At 37.8% G+C, this 25037-nt stretch overlaps 3 protein-coding genes across 4 annotated transcripts; 2 read left to right on the top strand and 1 right to left on the bottom strand.

Moving 5' to 3' along the window:
- Positions 1-307: 307 nt before the first annotated feature.
- Positions 308-6490, top strand: LOC143445843 (developmentally-regulated GTP-binding protein 1-like). Of its 2 annotated transcripts, XM_076945183.1 has the most exons (9): positions 308-476; positions 629-752; positions 1189-1434; positions 1584-1753; positions 2075-2248; positions 2634-2758; positions 5622-5744; positions 5873-5968; positions 6203-6490. In XM_076945183.1, exons 1-9 carry the CDS (start codon positions 438-440, stop codon positions 6207-6209), a joined length of 1104 nt encoding a protein of 367 aa, XP_076801298.1. In that variant the 5' UTR covers positions 308-437; the 3' UTR covers positions 6210-6490. The 2 variants fall into 2 exon arrangements, with proteins under 2 accessions (XP_076801298.1, XP_076801299.1); XM_076945184.1 differs by lacking the exon at positions 6203-6490 and having other exon boundaries at positions 5873-5972.
- A 1429-nt stretch (positions 6491-7919) lies between these two features.
- LOC143445608 (uncharacterized) lies at positions 7920-21238 on the top strand. Its single transcript, XM_076944831.1, has 10 exons — positions 7920-8116; positions 11525-12420; positions 17679-17722; positions 17798-17894; positions 18063-18340; positions 18531-18615; positions 19117-19425; positions 19780-19975; positions 20215-20321; positions 20522-21238. Exons 1-10 carry the CDS (start codon positions 8013-8015, stop codon positions 20734-20736), a joined length of 2331 nt encoding a protein of 776 aa, XP_076800946.1. The 5' UTR covers positions 7920-8012; the 3' UTR covers positions 20737-21238.
- A 128-nt stretch (positions 21239-21366) lies between these two features.
- On the bottom strand, positions 21367-21993 carry LOC143445609 (cilia- and flagella-associated protein 90-like). Its single transcript, XM_076944832.1, has one exon. It carries the CDS (start codon positions 21875-21877, stop codon positions 21434-21436), a length of 444 nt encoding a protein of 147 aa, XP_076800947.1. The 5' UTR covers positions 21878-21993; the 3' UTR covers positions 21367-21433.
- Positions 21994-25037: the final 3044 nt, after the last annotated feature.

Below are 25037 nucleotides of genomic sequence, written 5' to 3'. Positions count from 1 at the left end.
CCTATGCTTTCATCATGACAGATACGTTTCCCATTGAAACAGTAATTTCTGTCTTTAGAAACAGAAGTTGTAGTTTTTTGTTTCGTCTATAAATATCATGTGCCAACATAGCCATCTGCATTTTTAGTTTTCTTTTTGACAAGATTTTGTGTTCACAAAAGCTTTAATAAGAACCTGTACATTGTATCGCAAACAAGCTATCAATTGAAGTGCGCAACAAAGTATATTACTGAACTTTATGAAAATAGATGTTGAGTGCAAAGTTTTAGGCCAAAGTTGTTCTTTTTTGTTTATTTAACATTCATTTGCTTTTTTATTTCACTAGATGTAGGCCATTGGTTGATAGCCGATAAGTGATATACTAGTTTGTGTGTATCTAAACTGATATTTGTTCAATACAGTTGCCTTTTTAGCATATAATAGAAACATCATCAGCCATGTCAATTTTGCAAAGAATTTCAGAAATCGAGGCTGAGGTGAAATAAGCCGTTTGTATTTGATACCTGCTTAATAATCAAAATTCTTTGACGATTATGATAAATCACATTATATACACATGTTGTTAAATTACAACTTTCTTTTTGGTTTCAAGCTTTATTTATGGCCTTATTGATATTCTTGTATGTAGATGGCTCGTACACAGAGAAACAAAGCCACAGCGAGTCATTTGGGACTGCTTAAGGCACGATTGGCCAAACTTCGACGTGAATTGATTAACCCCAAAGGTGGAGGTGGTGGGGGTACTGGCGAAGGCAAGATTTGTTTGATTTAAAGCAAAATTTTCTTTTTTGCTAAAACGTTACATATTATGACCAACTTGTACCGATTGTCGTATTCTCTGGTCATCATGCAGTTAGGAAGAATTTATTAGTGACTTCGTTATTAAGTGCATTTTATTAGCAAATAGCAGTTTTCTGACTTTTGAGTTCATGCCTCATACAAATGGAAATAACAGAAAGCACTATTTCAACTATTGAAAGTAAACCACAAGTGATATCATATATATTATATTTCCTTGACAGACTTGTTTATTGTTACATGTTAAATATTGCATTTTATCTGATTTTTTCTATATTTAACTGTTCTTGCTTTTTACCGATATTAGTCATCCACACTTTTTGTTTGAGTATCAATCAATCGTATCTAAGTGGCAGTGAATGATTTTAAAACTTAATTTCCAATAAACAGGTTTTGATGTTGCAAAAACCGGTGATGCTCGAATTGGTTTTGTTGGTTTTCCATCAGTTGGCAAATCCACACTTCTCAGCAACCTGGCGGGGGTATACAGTGAAGTTGCATCATATGAGTTTACAACTCTAACCACGGTTCCTGGCGTGATTAAGTATAAAGGGGCCAAAATTCAACTGCTTGATCTCCCAGGCATCATTGAAGGGGCAAAGGATGGCAAGGGAAGAGGAAAGCAAGTGATAGCAGGTTGGTAACAAGTTACATACCCAGCATTACATGTTATTCTTGTTTATTTGCATCAGTTCGCTCATTTTAATCGAGTAACTATGTGAATAGTTCTTGGTATCTGATTTTAAAGTAGTTCCAACTCTACGTTGTTGTTTTTTGTCATTTAGTGGCTCGTACGTGTAGCTTGATCTTTATTGTTCTCGATGTTTTAAAACCGCTCGGTGACAAGAGATTGATTGAGAGAGAACTTGAAGGTTTCGGTATAAGACTGAATAAGTCACCACCAAATATCCATTACAAAATGAAAGAAAAAGGTGGAATCAATTTCCAGGCTATGGTAATACTTACACTCAACAAACGCAAACCTAAATAACAACAATCTAGTTATTCGTGTATCACATGTTATAGTGTCATAACATTTTAAATTTGGAATAATTTTGACATTTTAAAATCTGTTGGTTAGTTCTAGGATTAGATTTAAATAACACTCAAAATATTACTTTAACTGCATATGCAAAATTTTAATTGCTTGATTGGGACTTTTGCAGCATAGAGTCCTATTTTTATAATATTTTACCCTATTTGCTTGAATGTACTCTTTGTATGTCTTAATTTTAAAAGTCAGTGCTTTTTCAGTATTTCATATTGATTGTTTTAGGTTCCCCAAAGTGAACTTGATGCAGATCTAGCGAAAAAAATCTTAGCAGAGTATCGTATTCACAACGCCGATGTAATATTAAAAGAAGAATGCTCTTCTGATGATCTTATCGATGTTATAGAGGGCAACAGAGTTTATGTTCCTTGTATTTATATTTTAAATAAAATCGACCAGGTTTGTGTATTTTGAAGTTAACAATAGATAGTTATTTTAAACCCACAATTAGCCGCAATATACAGTAATTTAAAAAGTAAAACAAATTGTAGTTGATGTAGTATTATGATCTTGCACAAGCTGCAGCCTTTGAGTCAGCATTGAATGCATGAGGTACCATAGCATTGTATTGATAAGGTAAAACAATAGGTAGCACCTTTTCTCATCATTCAGAATATGAAAGAGAGGGTGTCTTCTACAGACTGGTGGAAAAAAGGTCCACCAAGCTTCCTGGTTAATAGGTTCAAAATCACTTAAGCATAGCCATTTTTTTCTCATTCTGACTGTTGAGTAAAAGATTCTACCAAAACAATGAGATCCATTTTTGATGATGTGGTATTTTTAGATATCTATCGAAGAACTTGATATCATATATAAAGTTCCGCATTGTGTGCCAATATCCGCTCACCACAAATGGAATTTTGATGATCTGTTGGAAATGATGTGGGATTATTTAAAGCTTATAAGAATGTAAGCAATTTTATGTTGTATCATGCATGCTCACAGACAATGGGTGTGGAGACAGGTTTGCTTGCATGCACCACTATTGACCACTTATTGTTTGACAACTTGTTTTGTCAGTAGTGTTACTGAAGTGCAGATCAATTTCGTGTCTGGTCTTCAGTAAATGTTACTTCATATCATTCAAGAGAAGACTGGAAAGACTGGAATTGCCTTCAGCAATAAAAATAATTGCTCATTATACTAATGAAGGTTTTTCAAAATTAAAAGATAACACTGGTCAACAAAATTTTTGTTGCATTTCTACCAACACTTGTTCTTAACTAATTTGGGGGTGCTGAATCCGAATCTGACCTTAGTTTTTTTCTGCAAGGTCTAGATTTTTTTCAAATTGCGATTTTTTATTTTTTATTTACTCAATTCAAATTTTCTGAAAATTACATTATTTGTCAAATGACGTTCTTGGTTATAGTCGAATAACCAACCTCAAAACAAAAATAGGTTCCCAGAAATTATTGTGTTACCACTAGCATTTGTATTTACAGACAATTACGCACCAAATGTTTGAAAAAATGTAAAAAAGAACATTTTTGCTGGTAAAATACATGTAATAAGCGATTTTTTTTTTGCAAAATGACATTGAAAAGAATGATGGCAATCCAATAACTTCTGAGTTTGTACGTTTTTTGAGTTTGCTGCTTTAATTTTATCATTTGATAAAGCAGGGAAAGTGTAAAGAAGATGATGAAAGGAAAGGACTCGTTGTCAGGATTTAGAACTTTAACAAACTGTGTTATGAGACCTAGTTTGATGTGCAGGGGCGGAAAAACAATTTTGTCTCTGCTTACGATTGGGTTGTGTGTTACATTAGGCATGCCAACTTGAAATGTTTCACGTAAGGGCCGCTCTTTCTGTGTCCAATGTTTTTCACGTGCTCTGCTGTCCCACATGCATAGATAACATAGAAATTTAGTGTATCCTTTTTGCTGACCTAGGAGAAAACTAACCATTTTGAGGTTAACACAAATGATCCAGTTGTGCTCATGTTATCTGAGCAAATCCATAACAATTCTGATGTCATCATGCCGTTTCTTTAAGACAGTGGAGTGACCAACTGGAACAGCTTCATAAACATTTCCATTGTGTAAAAGGACACACTTGATGCTGCGCTTGGAACTGTCCAAAAACAATTGCCATTGTTCTGAATCATACGAGGAGATACCCAGTTGTTCGAGAAGACCATGTATATCGTTGCAATATACCAGCATATTTTCCTCTGAAAAATAGGGAAGAAAGAGTTCTTCTCTTTTTCGAAAAAAGGAAACCTTTACAGATTAATCTAGAACCTGCTTTTCCTTGAGTCTGGAGACTAAGAGCTGAGCTTCCTGCTTGGAAAAATCTAAATCACGTACTAAGTCATACAGTTCTGATTGATTAAACTGCTGAACAGCTACTCTGGTTTCACCAGAAGAGTGTTCAGATTCTGTATCTGTTCTTTTATACTCCATTTCCATTACCTCTTCCCTTTCCGATTCAGTTTCCTCATCTTCAGAAAATGTAAAACCACTAAAGACTGGAGGAGGGAATCTATCAGAGTGCGGAACAGGTCGTATAGCTGATGGTATACTTGGATAAGAAAGCATTAGTCGGCTCTTCCTGCCAACACCTTTCATATTTACCATGCAAAAGTAGCAGTCAGTCGTGTGATCTTGGGGTTCACGCCACACCATTGGAATGCAAAAAGGCAGACTCTTCCGCTTTCCTTTTGTTCAGATTCTGAGCATTTGTTCGCAGTTATGGCACACAATATGTGGAGACCATTTCTTATCTTGATCGCCAAGATAGATGCCAAAGTAAGCTCTGTAGGCAGGCTTCACGAACGATGTTATATTTCATCTTTGACGAAAAAGGAGTGTACACAACACTGATATAACAAAATGAATCAGGTTTATTTTTGCATTTACGAGTGTAAAATAGAGCTTATAACCTATCCTACAGCATCTATCCGCAATACCTCACTATAATCAAACTGCTTAGCTTCTTCAAACGCCCTTAAACAGCAGTAGGCTACAACTTAAAACAGCTGAAAGCTTCTATCTGAAACACTGGTACTGTACCATACAGACAGCGCACACTAAATATGAGCCAGAAACGAAAAAATTTGAATTTTTGATTGCATAAAAACTAGAGCATGCATAAAGAAACTGATTGCAGATTTGAAATCAGCATCCCAAGATTGTGTAGAATCAGTTAAAAAATCTCATGCAACAAAAAATAAAAAAAAATTTGTTGACCAGTGTAATAGACAAGTTCAAAGCCGTTAAGTTCAAATCGCTTAAGATTGTTTGATGTTCAGGGAACAACAAAAGTGATTTAATAAAATAAGTCCACTTGATAAATGACCAATGTCCATTGAAAACTTTTTGAATGTTATCGATTCACATCCAGGAAACGTTTTTCCACCAAAATCACATATTTAACAAGAAAACGCGTATTTACCATATATGATATATCAACATGGTGATGTAACAGTGCGATATTGACAACTTATGGTGTTTTGCAGCTGTACTTCTAATTTATCCCATTTATTTTAATATATGGAGGTCTGACATATATAACCACGAAGTTGCGTTCTAGTATTTACATCGTAATTTGCACCAATAGTCGCAGCAAATTAGAATTGTTGTGGTTAAACAGAAAGTAATGTGTATCGTGTTTTTTGTTTACCTCTAATGAATGTTAAATATTTAACTAGAGGCTGCATTATCATGTACTTTGACCGAATGCGAGCCTCGAAGTTCCCGTATTTTCACATATTATGCACACGAACAGTTGAAATATTCCGACCTAAAGTGTTTGCTTTGTGTTGCAGATATACTAAACCTAAGGGTCAGCTGCCAGACTACGAAGCACCAGTCGTGCTTGCAACGAATAAATCTTCGGTAGAGGACTTCTGCAACAAGTTGCACCGTACTTTGATGAAAGAATTTAAGCAGTGAGTGTCTGAACATTCCTAAGTGGCTGTGAGCTTGCTCGTTCAACTCAATCGGTTTGCAATCACTACGACAAGCGATGAAGTTTGGAATAACTAAACTAATGTGTTTTTTCATTTTTTGATAACAGCGCATTAGTATGGGGTTCCTCAGTTAAGCACAATCCTCAGAGCGTTGGCAGAGATCACATCTTATTTGACGAAGACGTCGTTCAAATTGTCAAACGGTAAACAAGTTTATTTTTCTGCTGTCACACCCACAAAGAAAACACTTTAACGGGCTTTCAAAATCTTACTAGACAGTTGGGCGTATTATTATTGAAAGACAGCGAGGTAAAAAGAACCGTAACCATTCGCCAGCAGTGGTATAGTAGGCAAACATAGTTAAATTTAAGTCATTTAGGAGAGATGCGTTTCTCGTCAGTCCTTGTTTAACATAAATACACCTTCTGTCTTTGCAGAGTATGAACTGGAATGATTCTAAATACTACGTGCGACTGAAAGTCCACCACCACCATTTGGTCACATCGTCTGGACTGCAGGCCAAATGTTTATCAATAGAACTTGACCGGATGTTTCATTACGCAATACAGCAACCTCGTGTCTATTTGCTTTGATATAAAACGAAAGTATCTGAATCTGGTTTTGCCCGTGTTTGCCAAGTCGAATTACTTTCACTCCAGTTAAATTAGTGCATTCTTTTTTAACCAAAAGGAAAATACAGTAACATGTTTGGTGACAACACAACAGTCTTGACTGATGTATTTGGTGAGAAGTAGGAAACGCGGTATGACCAGGGCGGTTTCATTTTTTTTGTTTATATGGCCGGAGATGGGATGTGTGCATTTCTGGTCAAAACGGGTAACTCGGTAACCTTCTGTAGCTGAGGAAGATGAACAACTTGATTTTTTATACGTACGGCAAAATAAAAGTCAAAAAAGAATAGAATAAAAGTTTTCCAGCAGATTTGAGGAAAAAGGCGTATCAGTTGCAAGTCTAATTTACAATCCGTTTGACAACGATTCGTACTTTCCCAGCTCCAATCGTGTTGTGTAGCCTACAACAGCACGTATTTGTTCAGCAAACAATAGGCTGTTCGTGTTTAAGGTACCGAGCTGTTTTGTGATTATCGTAGAGGAGAATCATGCAGTCTGTGACTCATGGTGTTGTTAAATTGCTACGGTTAGTTAGGCGAGATGCATTTAGAACCAACTTTGCCGCATTCCAAATTTAGCAATTTGGGCCAGGCAAAACCGCCTCGCTATGCACAGTTTATTCTTGGCCTATTTTGTGCCGTTGAAGTAATTGCTACCATAAACCGGAAAATGCGTAGCGTAATGCAAATGGACAATGCTTTTAGAAATCCTATTATAATTTGGGAAGAGTTTAGGCGGCTTTCAAATACCCTGCAGTTGCGATAACAGGCAGGTAGACCCATAAAAATCATTTATTTAGTCAGCGTTTCGTGTAAAATACATGTTTTCTTGAAAGTTTATCCTCCTAATTACCTAATGGTTGTAACTGCAACTGCATGATAGGCCTGTCTGAAACCCTTTTAGAACAAGATGCATGCTACAGCAGATCCCTTAACAAAACAGAAAAAGTCGAAAACCGATTGGTTATACCGTGATTTGGCACAGAAATGAGCATATCACATGCAATTAGATTGGCAAATGTCAGCTGTAATGTAACTACCGTCTTAGGCCTAAATAGCTTGGAAATTAGGAAGTTTGTTTTCACATTCAGCAAGTAGCAAAAGAGCTCAAGTGATTGCCGGTATTTCTCCGTTTTCAAATACAATTGGCGGAAATTATACCTCTAGGTAGTGCCTTGCCTTCAAGACGTAAAGCTCTCATGTAAGAAACTAATAGATCGGATTCGTATTTATTCAAGCTCAGCAATATATGGACCATTTGTTTATACCGGTTATGACGCAATAATTACCAACGCGCCGAAAGGAAGTATTGAAACATTCAGCTCGTAGGCTAGTCAGGTTATTAGTAAAGCTTACGGCTTCTACTTTGATTAGAGAGACAAGAAATAATGTAATTATCGTGAACTGTCAAGAGGTTTTACCAAAGGATCGGAAGGGTCGTACAGTTTGGCCACGGGGTACCAAGGCATTATGCTCGAAGTAGTTGAGCTTGATTCACCAATCAAACTAAACTATTTCTTCAAAATTTTTTACCTAGCAATTACAGCATGTTTGGCAGCTTCGTGTGATAAACTTATTTTGATCAATTAAAGTTCGTGGATTTCTGAACTGAACTGATGGTACTTTTAGACCACGATTATGGCCTAGATAGGGCAGAGTTACCGGTAACGCAAAAAAGTCAATTGGAACATAACGCTCTCTACGAAACAGCCAATAACCGGTGAGTTTGTGTGTTTCCTGCTGTCAGCAGATAATTACTTGTATTTTACATTGTTCAATTTTAACTTATAAAGAAGTCGATATGGTTTTTATGGCACTTGTCTTGTATCACTTACCGCTGCGTGATTTGGTCCATCAAGCCACTTTATGCCCTAAGCAAGTACCTGTGATTTTAAATCTCTGTAATTTGCGCAGAAGTGTGTCACTAAAAGGTCAGCATGACGTCTTTTTGCGCCCGACCTTGAAAGCTGTTGTCATGATAGCTTCAAATGGCAAAGTTGACATAGACCTAATGATAAACACGCATAGGACAAACGGATAAGGCTAGAGAATTAGGTAAATCGAAATCTTTTGGATTTAATGTGACATCGTCATCGCAGATTCTAATGCAGTATTGTGTTCCTAAGTTCGTAACAGCTTACAAATAAATCTACATCCAGTCATGGTGAAGCGTAACTCCCCAGCATCTGTATAAGGTAGTAGGTAGTATAGGTGTCCAACAAGCATGATGTTGTCTGCTGTTAAAAGTGCAATTGTACGTATTTCGTGCGTCATGAAAAAGTACAGCAGCATGGCCGGTATGTTATGCAGACATTCAGACATCTCATGATACGCAATCGGCATTAGGTTAAAATCCTGTGATAACTGTTTGAACATAGCGTGCGTCATTGCTTTATACATGTTGCAACTTAAGCCGGAAGTTTTATGAGAACATTTAGGTATGAGCCACGACTACACAGTACCATCAAGCCGGCCGTTGCTACTATATGTTTACGCTAGCCACGCGGCGAGACGTTCAATCTCCTACGGTACACCAATCTACAGCCATATCAGTCACCGTAGTACGCTACTTACAGCGTAAGAGAGGCTAGGATCTTTTTACATACCCTCGTTCTCCTATCTACGAAAAGTTCGCATTGGGTAATAGAGTACCATACATGCTTCTACCTGTCCGAGTTAACATGATAAAAGGTAGGCCTGTGTACCGTACAGGGTTGCCATCAATTTCCACCAAAAGCTAATCGCATTTAGAAAATATCTTCGGTATGTCTTAATTTAGACAGCAATCATGATGTCTGAAAACCGCTGGTGTATCACCCCATCTCACCAAATTTGTCGTCAACACGTCCTAGCAAATTTGAAAAATTTTACTCTAAAACAAGTTGTAATCTGGCTAGAACGCGTAACTTTTCCGTCTGACCTTGAACATGTAAGTGGTCCCTGATGTTCTCTTGACTATGCCAAATCACTTCACGTCTGTAATACAACCTACGTACGGCAAATTTATCTATCTCGTTTTAAGTATAAGTCGCTGCTACGGATAATTCCATAAATGATTATCGAATCATTTTAAGCCGAATGAACGATTGTTTTTATGTCCTCTTCCTTTGCACAGAGTTTTAGCGCGTTTGGCGAATATTTTCTCAACGCACTGAGATTGTGTTTAGTGTGACACCCATATATTTTCTTTTCAACTCTACGCAACCGTTACAGCGAAGAAGAATGCGACCAGTAGGATGAAAAAAGATTGCTTGTTGGTGTTGGGAATAGTTAAATGTAAAAACTAGTTTCTGCAGTTGCTTTATTACCTTGCTCGTTAGTCATTCATAAAACAGATGGAAACGTAAAACATACTTGCAATGGCAACTTTGATGAAATAATAAGCGAACAAAAGGCTCAAGTAAATACATTTCCTAGAAATAAGTGGCGCAATTGAGTATATTTTGCGTGTCAATTTTGTCTGCACATCAATATATATAAATCTCTCAAAGGTAATAAAAATTACAAAGGACCATGTTTCGAGTTGAGCCCCATCAATACGATGTCCTGCACGCACGTCCGGTTTTGTTTTCAGAATAAACTCTATTTTACAATAAAAGTCGGTCACAAAAATATGTAGAATCTACATTGTAGAAGCCTTTTTTCGGAAAATTTTTGAAATTCTGTGGTATAGTCTACATCTACAGTATACGCTGGTTTATAGTATCAGGCCAACTCTAGCTTAACAAACTTTTTGCCTTTATCACGTACATAATGCCTTGTTAGTTGCGTTATTTTAAGTAGTGCATGAATAAAGCCGCGTGGTTCTGTTGAAAACTTTACGGTAAGTAGCAATCCTGTTTTTTTCTTGTATTGAAAACGGCTAATTCCACCTTTGCTATGCAAAGTTTCGGTTTAAAATAAATTTATTTTTTCGCCGAGTTGCCGTTAATTAGTCTCTACGCATAAGCTGTATTGATTATTTTATGTAAAAGAGCTGCATGAAAATATGCTGATTATGTCTAAACTAAGCTGAAAAATATTTAAAGCAGCTTATAAATAGCGTTGCATTGTTTTTTTTGCTCAATCTTCAATCTTCGCGCAATCTTTCATTCATGTCAGGCCATCCATGATTCAATGCATGTGGCCGTGCTTTAATTGGAATGAACGAGTCAAGTTTAATTAAGTTTACTGATTGCAGACGGACTTTTTGGTCTATGTTCCACTTAGACAAATCAAAAAGAAAATAATGTATTGGCTAGATGGCGCAAGGTAGTTGTAATTACTTTGTGAGTGGCGTCTGCATAGGTCACCAGATGGCACCGCTGAGTTATTCTTCCCATCAGTTAACTATATCTAATTCTCATCAATAGCTTAAGGGCATTTAGGTCTCTCTGTGAAATTCAACCCAAGCCAGGAAATACTACTCCGAATACGATCCGCCAATACCAAGCTAGCCATTGCTGCCCTATGATAAAACTGACTTCTCATTGTTTAGTTCAACCCTGTCGGGGTTTCCCTTTTCCCTCTCCCTTTACATATTTACGCAATTGAACCGATTTTTATGAATGTGCAAGCGCTACACTTATACGGTATTTAGAAGAACGGTTTTTTTACAAAGCAATTTATAGAGAAAAATGATATGAACACTCGGCAATTATATGACATTTCGTTTATAGTGAAATTAGGAAATTGCTCTTTGTTAGGTATAAACAATTTTTTGGGGAAAAGATACCAGACCATAAACTTTCCTAACTCACCAAGTAATAATTAGAGAAAAGTTTTCAAACTTTTTAAAAAAAAAAGACACGACAAGAAAAGATGTAACATTGTTGCGGGACAACTTTAGGAAAAAAGTTTGAAAAACAGTAGAACTGGGTGATTTTAGATTATGACCTTACAAGATTAGGACTTAATTAGGGTGAAGTAATAAATCTTTAAAGTTAGTTTAAATAAGCTAAGTTTCGGGCTTGTTTTTAGCACACTTTTTGCGTTAAATATTGCCGCTTGTCTTTTGCCATTGTTTTGTAACTTTAGTTATCTGACCAACTTTATTTAGAAAGTTATCTGACCACTGGAAGAACAGGCTTGTTTTTCACGAATATTTTTACTCATCTAAGTCTTGACGTATATTGTCGTTGTTTTGCAGTCTAAAACCGGACGTAATAATGGAAAACAATAGCTACGACGTCAGCCATTCATCAACGGACGCCGGATCACGTGAAAAAGGAAAAAACAACAGGACAGTTGGCAAAACTGAGACAAACAATCATCCAACACCTTGTGACATCGCTGGCGTAGTGCCCGAAACTTCCGTACACGTCACAAACGCAAACGAACAAGTGTTTGTTACGTCAGCAGCCTCCCTAACCCCAGCCGAGTGGACGCGTTTGTTAAAAACCTGGAAAGTCACGGTGAAAACTGTTGCATCAACCAAGCACAAACCGATCAGTGCTTCCAAGTGTAAACAAAACTATTTTACTTCCGCGAGGTGGCGCTGCGCGAATGCCCCTGCAAGAGCAAAGTCGTCAAGGCTGAAATGGCATCACACGAACTTTGACGGTAACAAGTCAAAACGACCCAAGACCCCAGTCGTTAAGCCCCAGCTGCCGTACGCCACACCACTAGCACAAGCCTGGTTGGACTTAGCAGTACGGGACGTCGCAGCTGCAGAGACAATTCAAACCACGCAGGTCGAGCGGGTTTGGAGTGACCGGACGTCCACAGATAAAGACCCTTGCCTTATAAGCGTAGCTAGTGCTGACGACACAATACCTGAATTATTGCACACGGTGACCTCTTGTAAGATGCCTACCTGTGATAACTGCAAAATCGAAACCGCGGCGGAAACACATGAGCAAACGGATAGGCTTTTTTTGGCGCTTCGCAATTCCACGGTGGGTGGAAACGGGGACAAAGTGTTACCTCATAATCAAAGAAAACCCTGTGATGACAATTTACGTCAAGTGGAACGAAGTCACGTAGACCAGTTAAAAAAGTGCACACCAAAAGCTGAGGATATCCTCTGTGACGCAAACAATGCAGGTATGTGCACGCGGGAATTTTCATTGTTTACTGCAAGACCGTAGTAGCTTCTTCTTAGACAACAGGTCAACGTAATGATGGTTTAGTTGACAACAAGTGGTTTATCTTTAGTTTGTTTACAAGCGTGTCTGGATTTAGACTGAGCGCTACCGGCCAAAATATTTTGTTGATGCTAAAAACTTAACTCCGGACAGATTCGTGCGTGTTTAAACGATTAAATTTTAGGCTGCCACTATTTCACCTGAAAAAGTCGTGCGTTTGAAGCTATATTTCACGGTTTCTTGTTAACCTAACTTAAATGTTATAACATAGAAACCTAAACTTAACCTAGATTTCCTAACTCCTATAAAACCTTAAATAGCGAAGATCCTCCTAACCGCCAATCTTTAACAATAGGTTGCGTGATCTACATATGGTGAAATAGTCACTTAGCAAATTTTATTTCTTCGACTGCAAAATGCACCAGAGAATTCTAAACGTTAATGGTAGCATCGGTTTTCGGCTTGACTAACGTTAACAAAGTCAGTGATTCATACTATTTCATACCAAACCAATCACTTCTACACTCAGTCATCAGGTCAAGTAGTGAACATTTATTTCAGAATATGAATGATTAAATTATTAATAGTCGTTTGAAATCGTTTCATAATCACGCAACTCATGTAGTGGAATGGTGAAACCTAGAATTATCATCGCAGTGATTAATCGATCGTCGAAAGCGTTCTTACTAGGTACTATGCTTAACCATGTATAATACTGTGTGCTCTTTCTATAATGTGTGAACGGAAGGCGCAGAATATACAACATGAAACGTTTCGGAAACGTTTTCTATTCACAGCAAAGTGTTTGCCAAAATCAATATCTTGAAAGTTTATAGCCTTATACTGTTACCATTGCCAATTCCCACTGTCCATTATCATGAATAGAATCCTAAAATAATCTTGAAAGAAATTGTCTGATGACACAATAATAAATCGTAGACTGTGTTTCTGTTGCATATTATTCTTAACAATATAATTTATGTTCTTTTTATAATGGAAATTGTGCTACCGGAAGTCTCAAATTACAACATGATAAGTTTCGAAAGCTTTTTCAATTCACAACGAAATGTTCGCTGAAACCAATCTTTGGAAATCTTACTGTTCCCACTTCAAACCCGCTCAACACCACATTGTCACGATAAATAGGATCCCTAAATAAGTAAACAGATTTGTCTGCTCTTTCATTTAGTCATGAATGAAAGCAGCCTTTGTTTAGCAGCATTGTACAATACAATTAACACGCTTACACTGCAGTAAACAGTGCTGACGTATGCGATTGTGGGAAAGCGATACCGGAACTTGGCTCTCGAGAAAGTTCCGTTTAACGAAAGCTAATCTTCGACCTTGAAAAGACTGTTGGGTTGGTGGGCACGGTTGGGTATAAAAGCCCCATTGGGGAGTTGTCACGTGACATGTGTAGGGGCCAATGTCTTTCTGGATAAAGAATGCTACAAGTTACAATGTGATGTGAAATTCCTGTTGAATAATAAAAACTCAGAAAAGGGGAAACGATAGAAAAATGCTGAACTCGCACGACTCTTTGCGTTGTTCGTCACATTGGGAAGCAGTGCACGAAGATGTTTTGAAGTTTACTGGAACAAAATCACACGGCGTGTGCGTGGGAAGTTGCGTAAAACTTCCATTCCCGCGTCAGGTGGGCGTAAACTATAAACGTAAGAAGAGTCAGGCCACGAACTTTCCAGTTCTGGTATGCGGGGTGTTTCTGTTTCATTTGGTTATCTATGGGTGTTGTGCGTTCGGAATTCGTGCCAGTGAATGCCCTATGCTATTATTTTCTGTTCTAATAATAACATTCTTCAGAAATTATGTTTCATTATAGAATTGTGTCATACACCAGTTGTTGCATATGTTGGGGTAACATTTGTAATTTTCTCCCTATAACCTAATTACACTACATTTTATGAAAAAACTTGAGTCAGACTCGTCAGAGCTTCAAGTAATTTTGGCTTTAGTTTTTTTATATTAGTTTGGGAACAATTTATAATAAACGTTCCTTGCATAGCTTCTTGAATTATCAAAACGTGAACTTGTTTTAATTTAAAGTTTATTGAACAAGGTGGAATTAGCTGTTTTCAGTTAAGAAACCAAAGGAATTGAAGATAAAATTTTTCAAAAAATGGCACATTTTTGCATATGTGGCATTTGAAACCTTATCACAACAAACAACCGATTTTGCACTTTAACAAACAAGGAAAGTTTTAGATGACATAGAGTTATCCCGACATTAAAGTTTCTTAGATTTCCGGAAAAAGGCTTTTACATTTTTTTATAAAAGGTTTCTTATACAAAAACGAGTATATATACAGTATATGTTCTATATGCAGATCCTAAACTTAATGCGCCTTTAGCAATAAAGTTTAACTAATGACAATATTTATTTTGCTCAAATGCACAGATTTTTTTTGCGTTGAAATAAATATCACTCCGTGCGGTTGATTTTTCAATTTGAAAATAAAAAAATGCTTCTTTGCAAAACGCACCGATCGTCTCCAAACAAAAAGGAAATTGGAGAATAAGCTTTAATTTGCCAGTTTTTGATAATTTACACGATTCTACATTTTTGGTGTGTAAGAACATTTCGCGGTATTTGTGCAAATTATCTACTTTTGGACTTGCAAACTTATGACGTCACGGGATGCCGGTGACTGCCAGGTCGTGCGTTGAGGTTCGTGTTTACGAAAGGGTCAAAGGTCGATCAAGGAACACATTGAACATCTCAACGTGGGAGTATTTACGTCATGAATTCCAAGAAATATTCGCTTCGCGCCAAGAGTTGTTTTAATATTATCAAAGAATGCGCTCAGCTGGTCATCAAAGTATGTCTACCCTGGCAATATTTAATGTGTTTTATATTATTAAAATCTCATTGAATTTTCTAATTTATGGAGTAAATTGCCCATGTGATGAAATCTGAGTAAAACCGGCGTTTCTTGCGAAACTTTTTGCATCACGTTTTCTGACATCATTTTCATCAAAATTGCAATGATGTTAATTGACGTCACAGGTAATTAGGCGGGTCGCTAACCTTCTAATGACCAATAGATTTTAATACTTGATTATCATTTGCCGATTTAACTCATTTGACCGCGATCCGCAATTTGGTAATTAATTAGCAACTATAGATATACATTTGTAATTCCGAGTAAAAAAATATGAACAACGTCACAACTGGCGTTACGTCATTAAGTTATTTTGGCTGACAAGACGAAGTTTCAAAATGGAAGGGTTTAGATGAACTTTTCGATATTTATAACTAGCTTGGAAACATTGTTCACCTAGAGTCCTAGAGGATAAAATAGTGGTCACAGCGTCTATTTACAGTAACGTTAGGATTTTAACGTAAAACTCATCTCGTTTATCTGTCACGTCCCGTAATTCTCAAAGGAGCGGGCGTGCGCTTTGAACGTTTTCAATTTGTTATTTCGAAAACATACCCAGGAGATCTTTTTTCCGATGCGAAACCTTAAAAAACTTATGATATCCTTGTAAGACAATGGTTACGAAAATCGACGCTTCCGATGCGTAAAGGTGCAGTTGCTTTGTTATGGTTGCTTCGCCGTTTTGCTTAGGTGGGTATTTTTGACGGAAGCTGTTTTGTGCGTTTTTGATTTCTAAAAAAGCATCTCGCACCTTTTTATTCGCGCAACATGTTGTCATGCTTTCGCTATACTTGGTTTCTGCGTGTCCTGATTAGAGTGTTACTCGCATTACGTGGAGTTTAACAGCCGCTGAGTCGTATCTTTCCATACTTTTGTTTCTTCCTGTTGTGGATGCCTGTTTGTTTTTTCTTACGTTTAGGGATTTTTCGTCGCAAACTCGTGTCAGAATATAAAATATGTGTATATAAAGAACATTTTTGATCTGACATTATGGAACAAAACTTCTTGATTGCAGTTTCCAACTAAAATTATATTTGATAAACATCAGTACGTGCATAGAAGAGTGCTGAGAAGTAAAAAACGCCAATTCAATTTCGAGAGCACTTTCAAAACCTCCCATAAAATTAAATCGTTTGCCCCATGCTATTACCTTAAGGACGCTACACAAAACAAGCTGACCCTTGTTCAATAGCAAGTGCGTAGAGTCAGATCAGCGGCGTCTATGTGGAAACCTATAGCCTCATCTCATAAACATCTATTCTCGACAGAGGCGTAGGCCCATGGAGAGGTATTGCTGAATGAATTAATTTTATGCCCATAAGGTTACACTTTATTATCTTGAATGATAACTTTCGGCGCTCACTGTCCCATGCTGCGTCGGCCGAAATTCTAAGCGACAGGATACACTCTGGCACAATTGAAAACTTACAACAATGCAATAACTTTGAGCTATTGTTTGGTGCGCATCGCCCGCCGTTTGTGGTTAGGTTCCGCTGCGGATAATATTGGACGGTGTAATCGATTGAAAGACTCGAAGTAAATTCGATTCCAACCCGGCAAAAGCCTGCATTTCTCAAAACTCTCATCTGAAAGAAAGCAAAACGCATTTTTTTTCGAAATGGACCCGCTAAGTCGTGACTGGTAACACATGATTTTTGCTTTGCGTCACGTCGTCTTCGTGTCACCATGCAGAAAAAGGACCGAGAGTGCATCAGTGGTCACATGACCAGGCGTTTGAGTCACGTCAAACTTCGGTATATGAAGGAGGCGCTAAATATTCTACCCACACTTGCAACCAACCGGCAGACTGTGGATGCCAGCGTCACCGGTTGCAGCGTTTATTGTTAGGCGCTCGACTTCGTGGTAGGTGGGATAACTGCGCTCTGCATCAGGATATGGGGAGGCGTATTAAATCTTCAGCAACGACTTTTATAGAATTTAGCACGGTTAATTTGAACGGGGGTTGCACACACAGAATACGCATTTGTGCGCAGAACGCGCGTACCTGTGTGTCCATACTAACACCAGGTTTATAATTATGCCCCCCCTTTAAGTGGCAGATAGATTTTAAGATGGAGTCGGCGTTTAGCTTTGTGTGTAGTTGTACAAAACTGTTTCTTAGAAGTTTGAGCAGACCTAAAAGTATAAGATATTTTCTTATATTGCAACTGTCTTTATAATTTTTGTAACGCTATTTTAACTCCTTACAGTTCCCACTCGCCTGTTTGTAGGAAAAGTGACGAGTTTGTTATTTCAAATACACTGTTTTTTAATCGAGTAAGCTTTAAGATAAATATGGCACAAATGCTATTTTCAGATTACCAACCTTGCAACGTGAATTACCAGTCGCCTAAATGCATGGTAAGTTATCAGCGTTCTATACCGTTCAGTTGCAATGATGTTAGAACACTCGGCTCACTCAGCAATGTTATTTAGGTACAAAATTTCATGACCTATCCGACCCACCAGCACGTAGCATCGAACAATACAAACATCTTGCAGGATGATTGGGTCTCCGAGAAGTTGTTTGAAGGTTGGTTTGCTTAAATCGGATCAAGTTGTTGTATATTTTATGTGGAAAAGTTAATTTTTTCAATTTGGGTATCGCAGTTAGCGTCGCGCAATCGGTGTTACCTGTACTTTGTGTAGTTTGTGTATGAAAGAAATTATTTTTAAGAAATGTCCTCTGTTGTGATGATAGACTTGTTTGGAAACTCTTCCAACCTTCTGAACGAATCGGCGGTCAACGAAGCAATAATGGACAACAACTTTCTCGAGTCTTTTCTTAGTTCCAATTGTGACGAAACAATGCAAATTGTGTCGCCACCCGTAAGATCACTACAGCCAACTATTTGCCACAATGAAGACCAAATCTGCAACTCCGACACCGACAGTGGGATCCACAGTCCTGGAGCTCTGAAATCATCAACTGATGACGTATGCAGCTGGAAAGACGAAGTGGAGAGCCCGGATCTTGAGGTAAGTTTTTGATGACGTAAGCAGAGCTTTGCTAAGTTTATTTTGCCCGGCTCAGAAAAGACAATGGTATAGTCGGTAGATTTGCATTTTTTAATGGGCACTTTACTTCTACATAAGCGTAATATGATACTCTACAATCTAAGTGCTGTATTTGGACTAGCTCAGCAAAAAAAATTTTTTCCATTATTAGATGTTTTTCAATTACACGAACACAACAACATGCACAGAGGCAAGCTCCCCCGATAACCGCATGATGTCGCAGCCTAAAGAGACTGGTAAGTGAAAAATTATATATTTTAGCGCTATTTTGATTATTTTTTGCATTATTTTGTGTGTATTTGGTGGTCTTTAACGGTATATATGTTGCTACTGTGTCGTACGTTTATGTAAAAAATATCTATTGTGGGAATTTAAAAGTTAGGTTTCTTTTGATTGCGAGAACAACTCAATGTTGTGCAATCATATGCAAAGGCATGAGTATGCAATCTACGTCTAAGCATAAATAAAGTAACATGATTAATTAACCTTTGAAAAGCGCTGAATGATTTCACGGTAAGAGGGCAATTGCGCCAGCGAGAGGCTTTCCACAAGTCATTATCGGCAGCATAAAAGCGCTCTATAGGTAACACATAGGATTAATTGCAAACTTTTACGGAGACATCATGAGTCATTTTTGCCGGATCCTTTGTACAGCTACCGGACGCGCACGTTTTGTAGGTGTAGCCTATTGTGTAGGATTGTAGGTACTTGATTAACGCCTTGTTTATACTTAACAGAGTCGTTTTTACTCAATATGGACAAGCAGGATCAGTTCTACAAGGTCGAACCCTGCTTCTCGGCCGATGAAATGCTTGTCAAAACCCCGCAGTGCACCAACCTTTCAACCGATGTCACCAACGCTGAATACCGCAGTCCGGCAGAAACGAGCTGGCAACTCTCTTTAGCTGCGAACAACCAGTCCTCAACATTTCAAACCTTTGTTGCCGATTCTGCCATTCCGAAAGATAACAGCCAACAAAAAAGCAAAACTAAGTCATCCAAAAGAAAACTACAATGCGCTAAAATGCGAAGAATATCCGACAAAGGTCAGTATATTGGTCCCTTTTTGAAACCGGCTTCCATTTTAAATGGCCGCGCGTTTGTCGCTTTAACTTACTATAAGGTATCTCGTTTCCCAGGTAATCGTGTAAAATGCGTGAAAAACAAGAATTTATCGCCATAGAATAATTATATTTATTGTGAAACGTGTGATATGTGCTGCGTGTGCCATAAGAGTTTAGATTAATAGCTGAAGCAGGCAAGCAGCGAAAAACAATCTTAAGACAATAGGCTTTTGCGCTTCTCGAACAATCCCACGCGGAAGCCGTGACGGTCTTCATCGCGCTAATCTATTCTTCATCGCTAGACAATAAACGGAGCTCGCTGCTTTTTTTCTACAGCCGGAAAGCACATACACTTATGGGAGTTCATACGCGATATCCTTCTCGAACCCCGACACTGCCCGTCCCTCATCAAATGGGAGGACCGCAAGTCCGGGGTCTTCAGGTTCGTCCAGTCGGACACGGTCGCCTCGATGTGGGGCGAACAAAAGGGGAATCCCAAAATGACGTACGAGAAGCTGAGCAGAGCGATGCGGTGTGTGCTTTAGCGTACGAGTTTTGCTAACTGCTAATTTCCCTGGTTATATTTCATTACTTTGGAAAATTGATTACACTGTGCAGTTAATATCGACAAACAACGTTTACTTTCATTAAAAAGATAAGCTTCGTGCATAAAAAATCTTTTGAGATTGATTTGTCGTGTGAGTAACAACACGAAGGCAAAAGGGCACGCGCCAAAACGCATTAAGTTGATTTCTGTTCTTCTTTCCATAGTTATTACTACAACCGCGGGATTCTGGAAAGGGTAGACGGCCGGAGATTGGTCTATAAATTCGGTCCAAGCGCCCACGGCTGGAGAACGACCGAAAAGTCAAACAAAGGTAATCGTCGGGACACGGCTGCTTTTTTCCCAGTCACGTGATTTAAATTCAGACATGGCGCAATGGGAATTGTGGCATCAGTTCTTCTTGTAATTTGAAATATCTTGCAAAAACCAAACGATTTGTATTCGTTTAAGTAAGATGCTAAATAAAAATATTGGTTTGTTGACGTTGGGAATTTAATTTAAGTATTTACGCAGATTGTACTTCCGGAAGTACAGCAACCGCCGGCGGCGTCAATAACTCAGAAGGTTCAAACGTTAAATCGCCGTCGATACAGTCGCCTGTACAAATGCAGACAACATTCCCGGTCAAGATTGAACCTGGGCTCAAATTTTCTGCACAATCGACGCAGGATTCTTCATTGCCTAGTGCCAATGTCCTGCTGGGCCGAAATATAAAGCTGGCGTCATGAAAGTGTTTGCTCGTATCGTCAGTCATTGTATACTACGTCACAAAGTAATATAGTGATGTAGGTTGGTGTATTCGCCGCTCGAGAATGTGAAGAGACAGGAGCCTGCGGACAAAGCATTGACCCAGTTTGAAAACCTTTGTACGAAACACTTAGATGTCTTGTACAGATATTAATTTCTGCCGCCTTTGCGCACATGCTTGACTTTGTTGTTTTTTTATTATCAGGGAACAGTTATGTGGCTGCAGGCTAATTTTAATATGGAAATGCATTCTTTTTATTGTTGTTGTCCACGCGGCCGAACTTAAGAAATTATTTCGTTTACAAAATTTGGTTTGAAGGTATGTAGAGTTCCATTTTTAAGTGCCAGTTAACCGCATTTGCTTGTGGTAGAGGTGAAGTCCTTTCGTTTTCATCATTCCTTTTTGTTGCGTGGCTGTGCCACGGTGGTGCAATTTTTGCGACTTACGAATATTACAATAAAAAAATACCCGCCCAAACAGTGCTCTTATTTATTTAATTATTTAGCCTGGAAAATATCACGAAAGAATTCTACTAGATCTCAGCTGTTACGAGGAACCATATATCTGAGCCAAATTTTTGTTGTTAAAATGCTTAACATTTAAAAACAAATGTTATAAAAGAGTTTATTTTGACAAATGTTAGAATCGTGCGAGAAATCATCTGTACTTCAGCCAAATCAATCGGAGCTGCAAGGAATATTCGTGCCGCGTGACCTGTAAAAACCCTTGTTTACGCTTTCGATGTTGAAGTGCTCCCTCGATGGCTTTTCTAACTGTGGCTTGGCTCCGTACACGGAAGAAGATAGTACAGGAACAGCCTTAGGTTTTTCCTCTTCGCGCACATTTAAGTTTAATCTGTTTATCCTGTCGTCTCGGTGAAGCTTCTTTTCGTACTTGTAGTCAACGTGAAACAGCCGGTCATACTCGGAATACTTCTTATGCTGCTTATTATTGTTGAAGTAAGTTATGTCCTTGTTCATATCGTTTGCCTTCAGCCAAGAACCGTACGGTTTTTTCCAGTCTTCGTGGGCTTTCTTCGTTACACGTGTCTCGCGACGTACATGTTCGCACCATTGTAGCTTGCGTTGTTCAGGGTTAAACTGTTTCCCACCGTCTGCCATATTGTTAAAATAAGACGAGGCCAATCATTGACCAAGCTAAGGGTTTTTTTTAATAATTTTTTACTTCATTCATGTACTGTATGTTGTTATGCGGTAGGCTGTGATAATAATGCAAGTTTGCAACTAAGTAAAAGCAAGGCCACAATCAGTTGCTTATGATGCATGAATCATGCAATTATAATAATTATAATATAGCAACAATTAATAAAAATAAAAACATTTGACTACTGTACCATCAGCAGAAGCGTATTGATATATTAGCTATTGAACAAAACTAAGTTAAGTAAAGCTTTTTAAATAAACTGGTGAAAGTAAAGAATATCATTTTTATCATTTATAAAAGTTTGTCTAGCATTGATACTAAACGATACAAAGAAGTTATTCCAGTATTGAAAGTTAAACAACTATGAAAGCACCTTTCCAATTCCAAGTTATTATATATCTGTTCTTTATCTATTAATTATCTTTATTTCTATCGACTGGAACAGCCATATCATACATGGATCTCTAAATAAATCTTAACACATTTTCCAGTACACATGACAATTATGTTATATATTATATTATTAATATAAATCTGTTTTGTTAGAAGTCAGTCTTCTTTGTAAGATAATATACCATAGGCTACTAATGCAAAGCAAATTCGACATTCACTCTGCTGGCACTTTAGGTAGTCGAGGTAAGTTCCAGAATAGCTTTAAGTGCATGTAACAAAAGTTATGTATTGTGAATGCAATAGCAATCCACAGTGCATGCAATCTGCAGCGCATGCATGCAGAGTAATCCACTACCAAGCTTCTGCATTCCAGGCGTTAATTTTAACATTTCGTCATGTCAATACCGATTTAACATTCTCCAAGTTAAAAAAAATCACCAGAAAAATGGCCATTTGTTTAGTATTTGTCCTTCAAGGGATCAAGGCATTGAAATGTTTTTCATCGACATGCAAAATAAACTTTGGAACTTTGTTAAATTTTAAATCTCTAAATATATGTGAGACTTTAAAACACCTTTACAATTTCTTACAAATCTTTTTATTTGAATTTGAGTTTTGGCATTAGGCCTAGTGTTTGTTTGTTTTGTATAAAGTATTTAGGCTACAAGACTATGTACAAAATATAACGAGCACATAGGCTGAGATTTTTACCCATGTATATAGAAATATAGTAGACTACGACGATAGTGGTGTTGCAAGTTCTACGCAAGAAACTTGACAAATGGAAGCTACTTTAAAAATTTGCATTCTGACAGGTGACGTACACAAAGCTTGTTTTAGGCCGTCACATGGCAGTCAATTTGGCTAAGGGTCACGATAAGAGAGAAACTCTGCAAGTTTCGTTTCAGTGTGGCGCGTTTAATAATATTTGACTACGCCGTCCGAGACACGTTTGATTAATTTGGTCATCTATGACTATTGTCACGCCGCACCGTTATTAGAAATTTACGTGAGACGGAATGATGTAAATTAAGCCGCGAAACATGAGAAAAATTGACTTGCCAAAGGTCGCAACTGCCCAAGCGTCGCGCAATCACCTGACTGCAATTAATAACCCGTTAGTAAAACATTTACAACAGTTTCTTGTTTACCTAAAATAGAGATAAAGCAAATGTCGCATACCTCGTGCATTTTGCAAAGCTGCGTTGGACGGATTACAAAATAAATATAAATTGCGTGATGCATCACGTGGTAAAAGATTTAAGCTAAATATGACAATTGAGTAATGGCAAATTTCGGGTTTTTTCTAGTTCCTTGACTGACGTTTATTTAAACCGCTTGCTGGTCTTTTAAGGAGAAATTTTCTTGTAATGCCAAAATGAATGTTGTGTCGCCGTTTTGATAGTGAAATTAAAAAGGTTGATTTAAACGTGTGTGAGTTTTGTGGGTCATTTTCAAAGCGAAAAAGATATTTTAAAAGCTGCTGCACAACGGACAGAGTCTTATAAAGACGTCCATGTTACAAAAAGTAAAAGATGGGAGAACGCTTTTTGCCAATATACTAAACTTTTGTGGACCTGTTTTGGTATAGGCTCTGTAATAATTAAAAGTTGGGTTCTTTGGTAACTTGTAAATTTTGTACAACCTTGTATACCATATTGTATGAGGTATTGCAGTTTTGGTTCTGGGATTTATGTATAAGTCCTTTGCTCCCCGTCGAGGGCTGCGGGCTTGATCCCTCAGAACCGGAGCCAATCTACAAGTTTTCGACGGAAGTTTGTTATATTTTTCTTTTCTCCTTGTACCTTCAGTCCTATACCCCATATACGTACTAAATGGACAGAGCGAATTTCGTTGGTCAGACCTGAAAAGAAACCCGCGATGGTATCTTTCTCTGCATTAACGTTTAAGTTTAGTTTTACAATATTTTGCGCCCATTTTGAACATTTTCAAAAAACAAAAGTATGATGTTGGCACAAGAGCTATCGCAAGCAATTGCACAATTTTTACTGTTTCATCGAGATTTTTGGGTTCAAAGTCCGCGCCGGACAAAGGTTGCTCGCAATTACGCAAGCAAAGTATACGTTTTTTCAAAAAATAAAACTAAGCCGGTATCGGTTGCCCACACGAGGTTTTACCAAATATGAAAACAACAGAAACGCTTTTTTTACTTCGACGTTACTGTAATGCGATCGGTGTTAAAATACACAAGTTAAATCAGAACCAGCACGTTTTTAGTTTGTGGGGTGACCAAACCTTTCACTGATCATGATTGTGCGCAATCATCTAACTATAACCTATAGCTGACAGTATATGCTGCCAAAATATATTTCCTTATACGATGCTTCGTGATTAATGAAGGGTCCAACACGGCGTGCTTACTCCTTGTCTAGCCGGCGAAATACGACGGTTTAATCATTCGTTATAAATATATCTTGTGCAGAAATTAGGTAAAAATAACAAGATTTAGCAAATGGAAGCATGTAAATGAAGTTCACCTGCTTGCCACCAGTATACGTTCTGCGTTGGTATAATGTTCAAATAAAACCTATGCATCATATAAGTTATGTATATAGTATGATAACCTATGTTGTTATCTATATTTTGCGCTTCGCTGTATGCTTTTTTTGACATCTGTAGGTTATTTTTCCATGTTTTTGTTTTCTTAAATTTCCCCGCATTTTTCACGGCGCCGAACAGAACGATTTACGTAAGTCATTACTT

This window comes from Clavelina lepadiformis, chromosome 2, assembly GCF_947623445.1.
Source record: "Clavelina lepadiformis chromosome 2, kaClaLepa1.1, whole genome shotgun sequence".
NCBI lineage: Eukaryota > Metazoa > Chordata > Ascidiacea > Aplousobranchia > Clavelinidae > Clavelina > Clavelina lepadiformis.
Note: the sequence above shows the minus strand (reverse complement) of the source record. Positions and strands in the feature narration are given on the sequence as shown.

Excerpts from the sequence above, each read along its gene's own strand:
- LOC143445843 (XM_076945183.1), top strand. The coding sequence starts at position 438 with ATGTCAATTTTGCAAAGAATTTCAGAAATCGAGGCTGAG. Across the intron at positions 477-628 it reads TTTCAGAAATCGAGGCTGAG|ATGGCTCGTACACAGAGAAA; the intron begins GTGAAATAAGCC and ends TCTTGTATGTAG. Across the intron at positions 5,745-5,872 it reads TTGATGAAAGAATTTAAGCA|CGCATTAGTATGGGGTTCCT; the intron begins GTGAGTGTCTGA and ends TTTTGATAACAG.
- LOC143445608 (XM_076944831.1), top strand. The coding sequence starts at position 8,013 with ATGGTACTTTTAGACCACGATTATGGCCTAGATAGGGCAGAGTTACCG. Across the intron at positions 17,723-17,797 it reads ACCAGTCGCCTAAATGCATG|GTACAAAATTTCATGACCTA; the intron begins GTAAGTTATCAG and ends AATGTTATTTAG. Across the intron at positions 17,895-18,062 it reads CTCCGAGAAGTTGTTTGAAG|ACTTGTTTGGAAACTCTTCC; the intron begins GTTGGTTTGCTT and ends TTGTGATGATAG.
- LOC143445609 (XM_076944832.1), bottom strand. The coding sequence starts at position 21,877 with ATGGCAGACGGTGGGAAACAGTTTAACCCTGAACAACGCAAGCTACAA.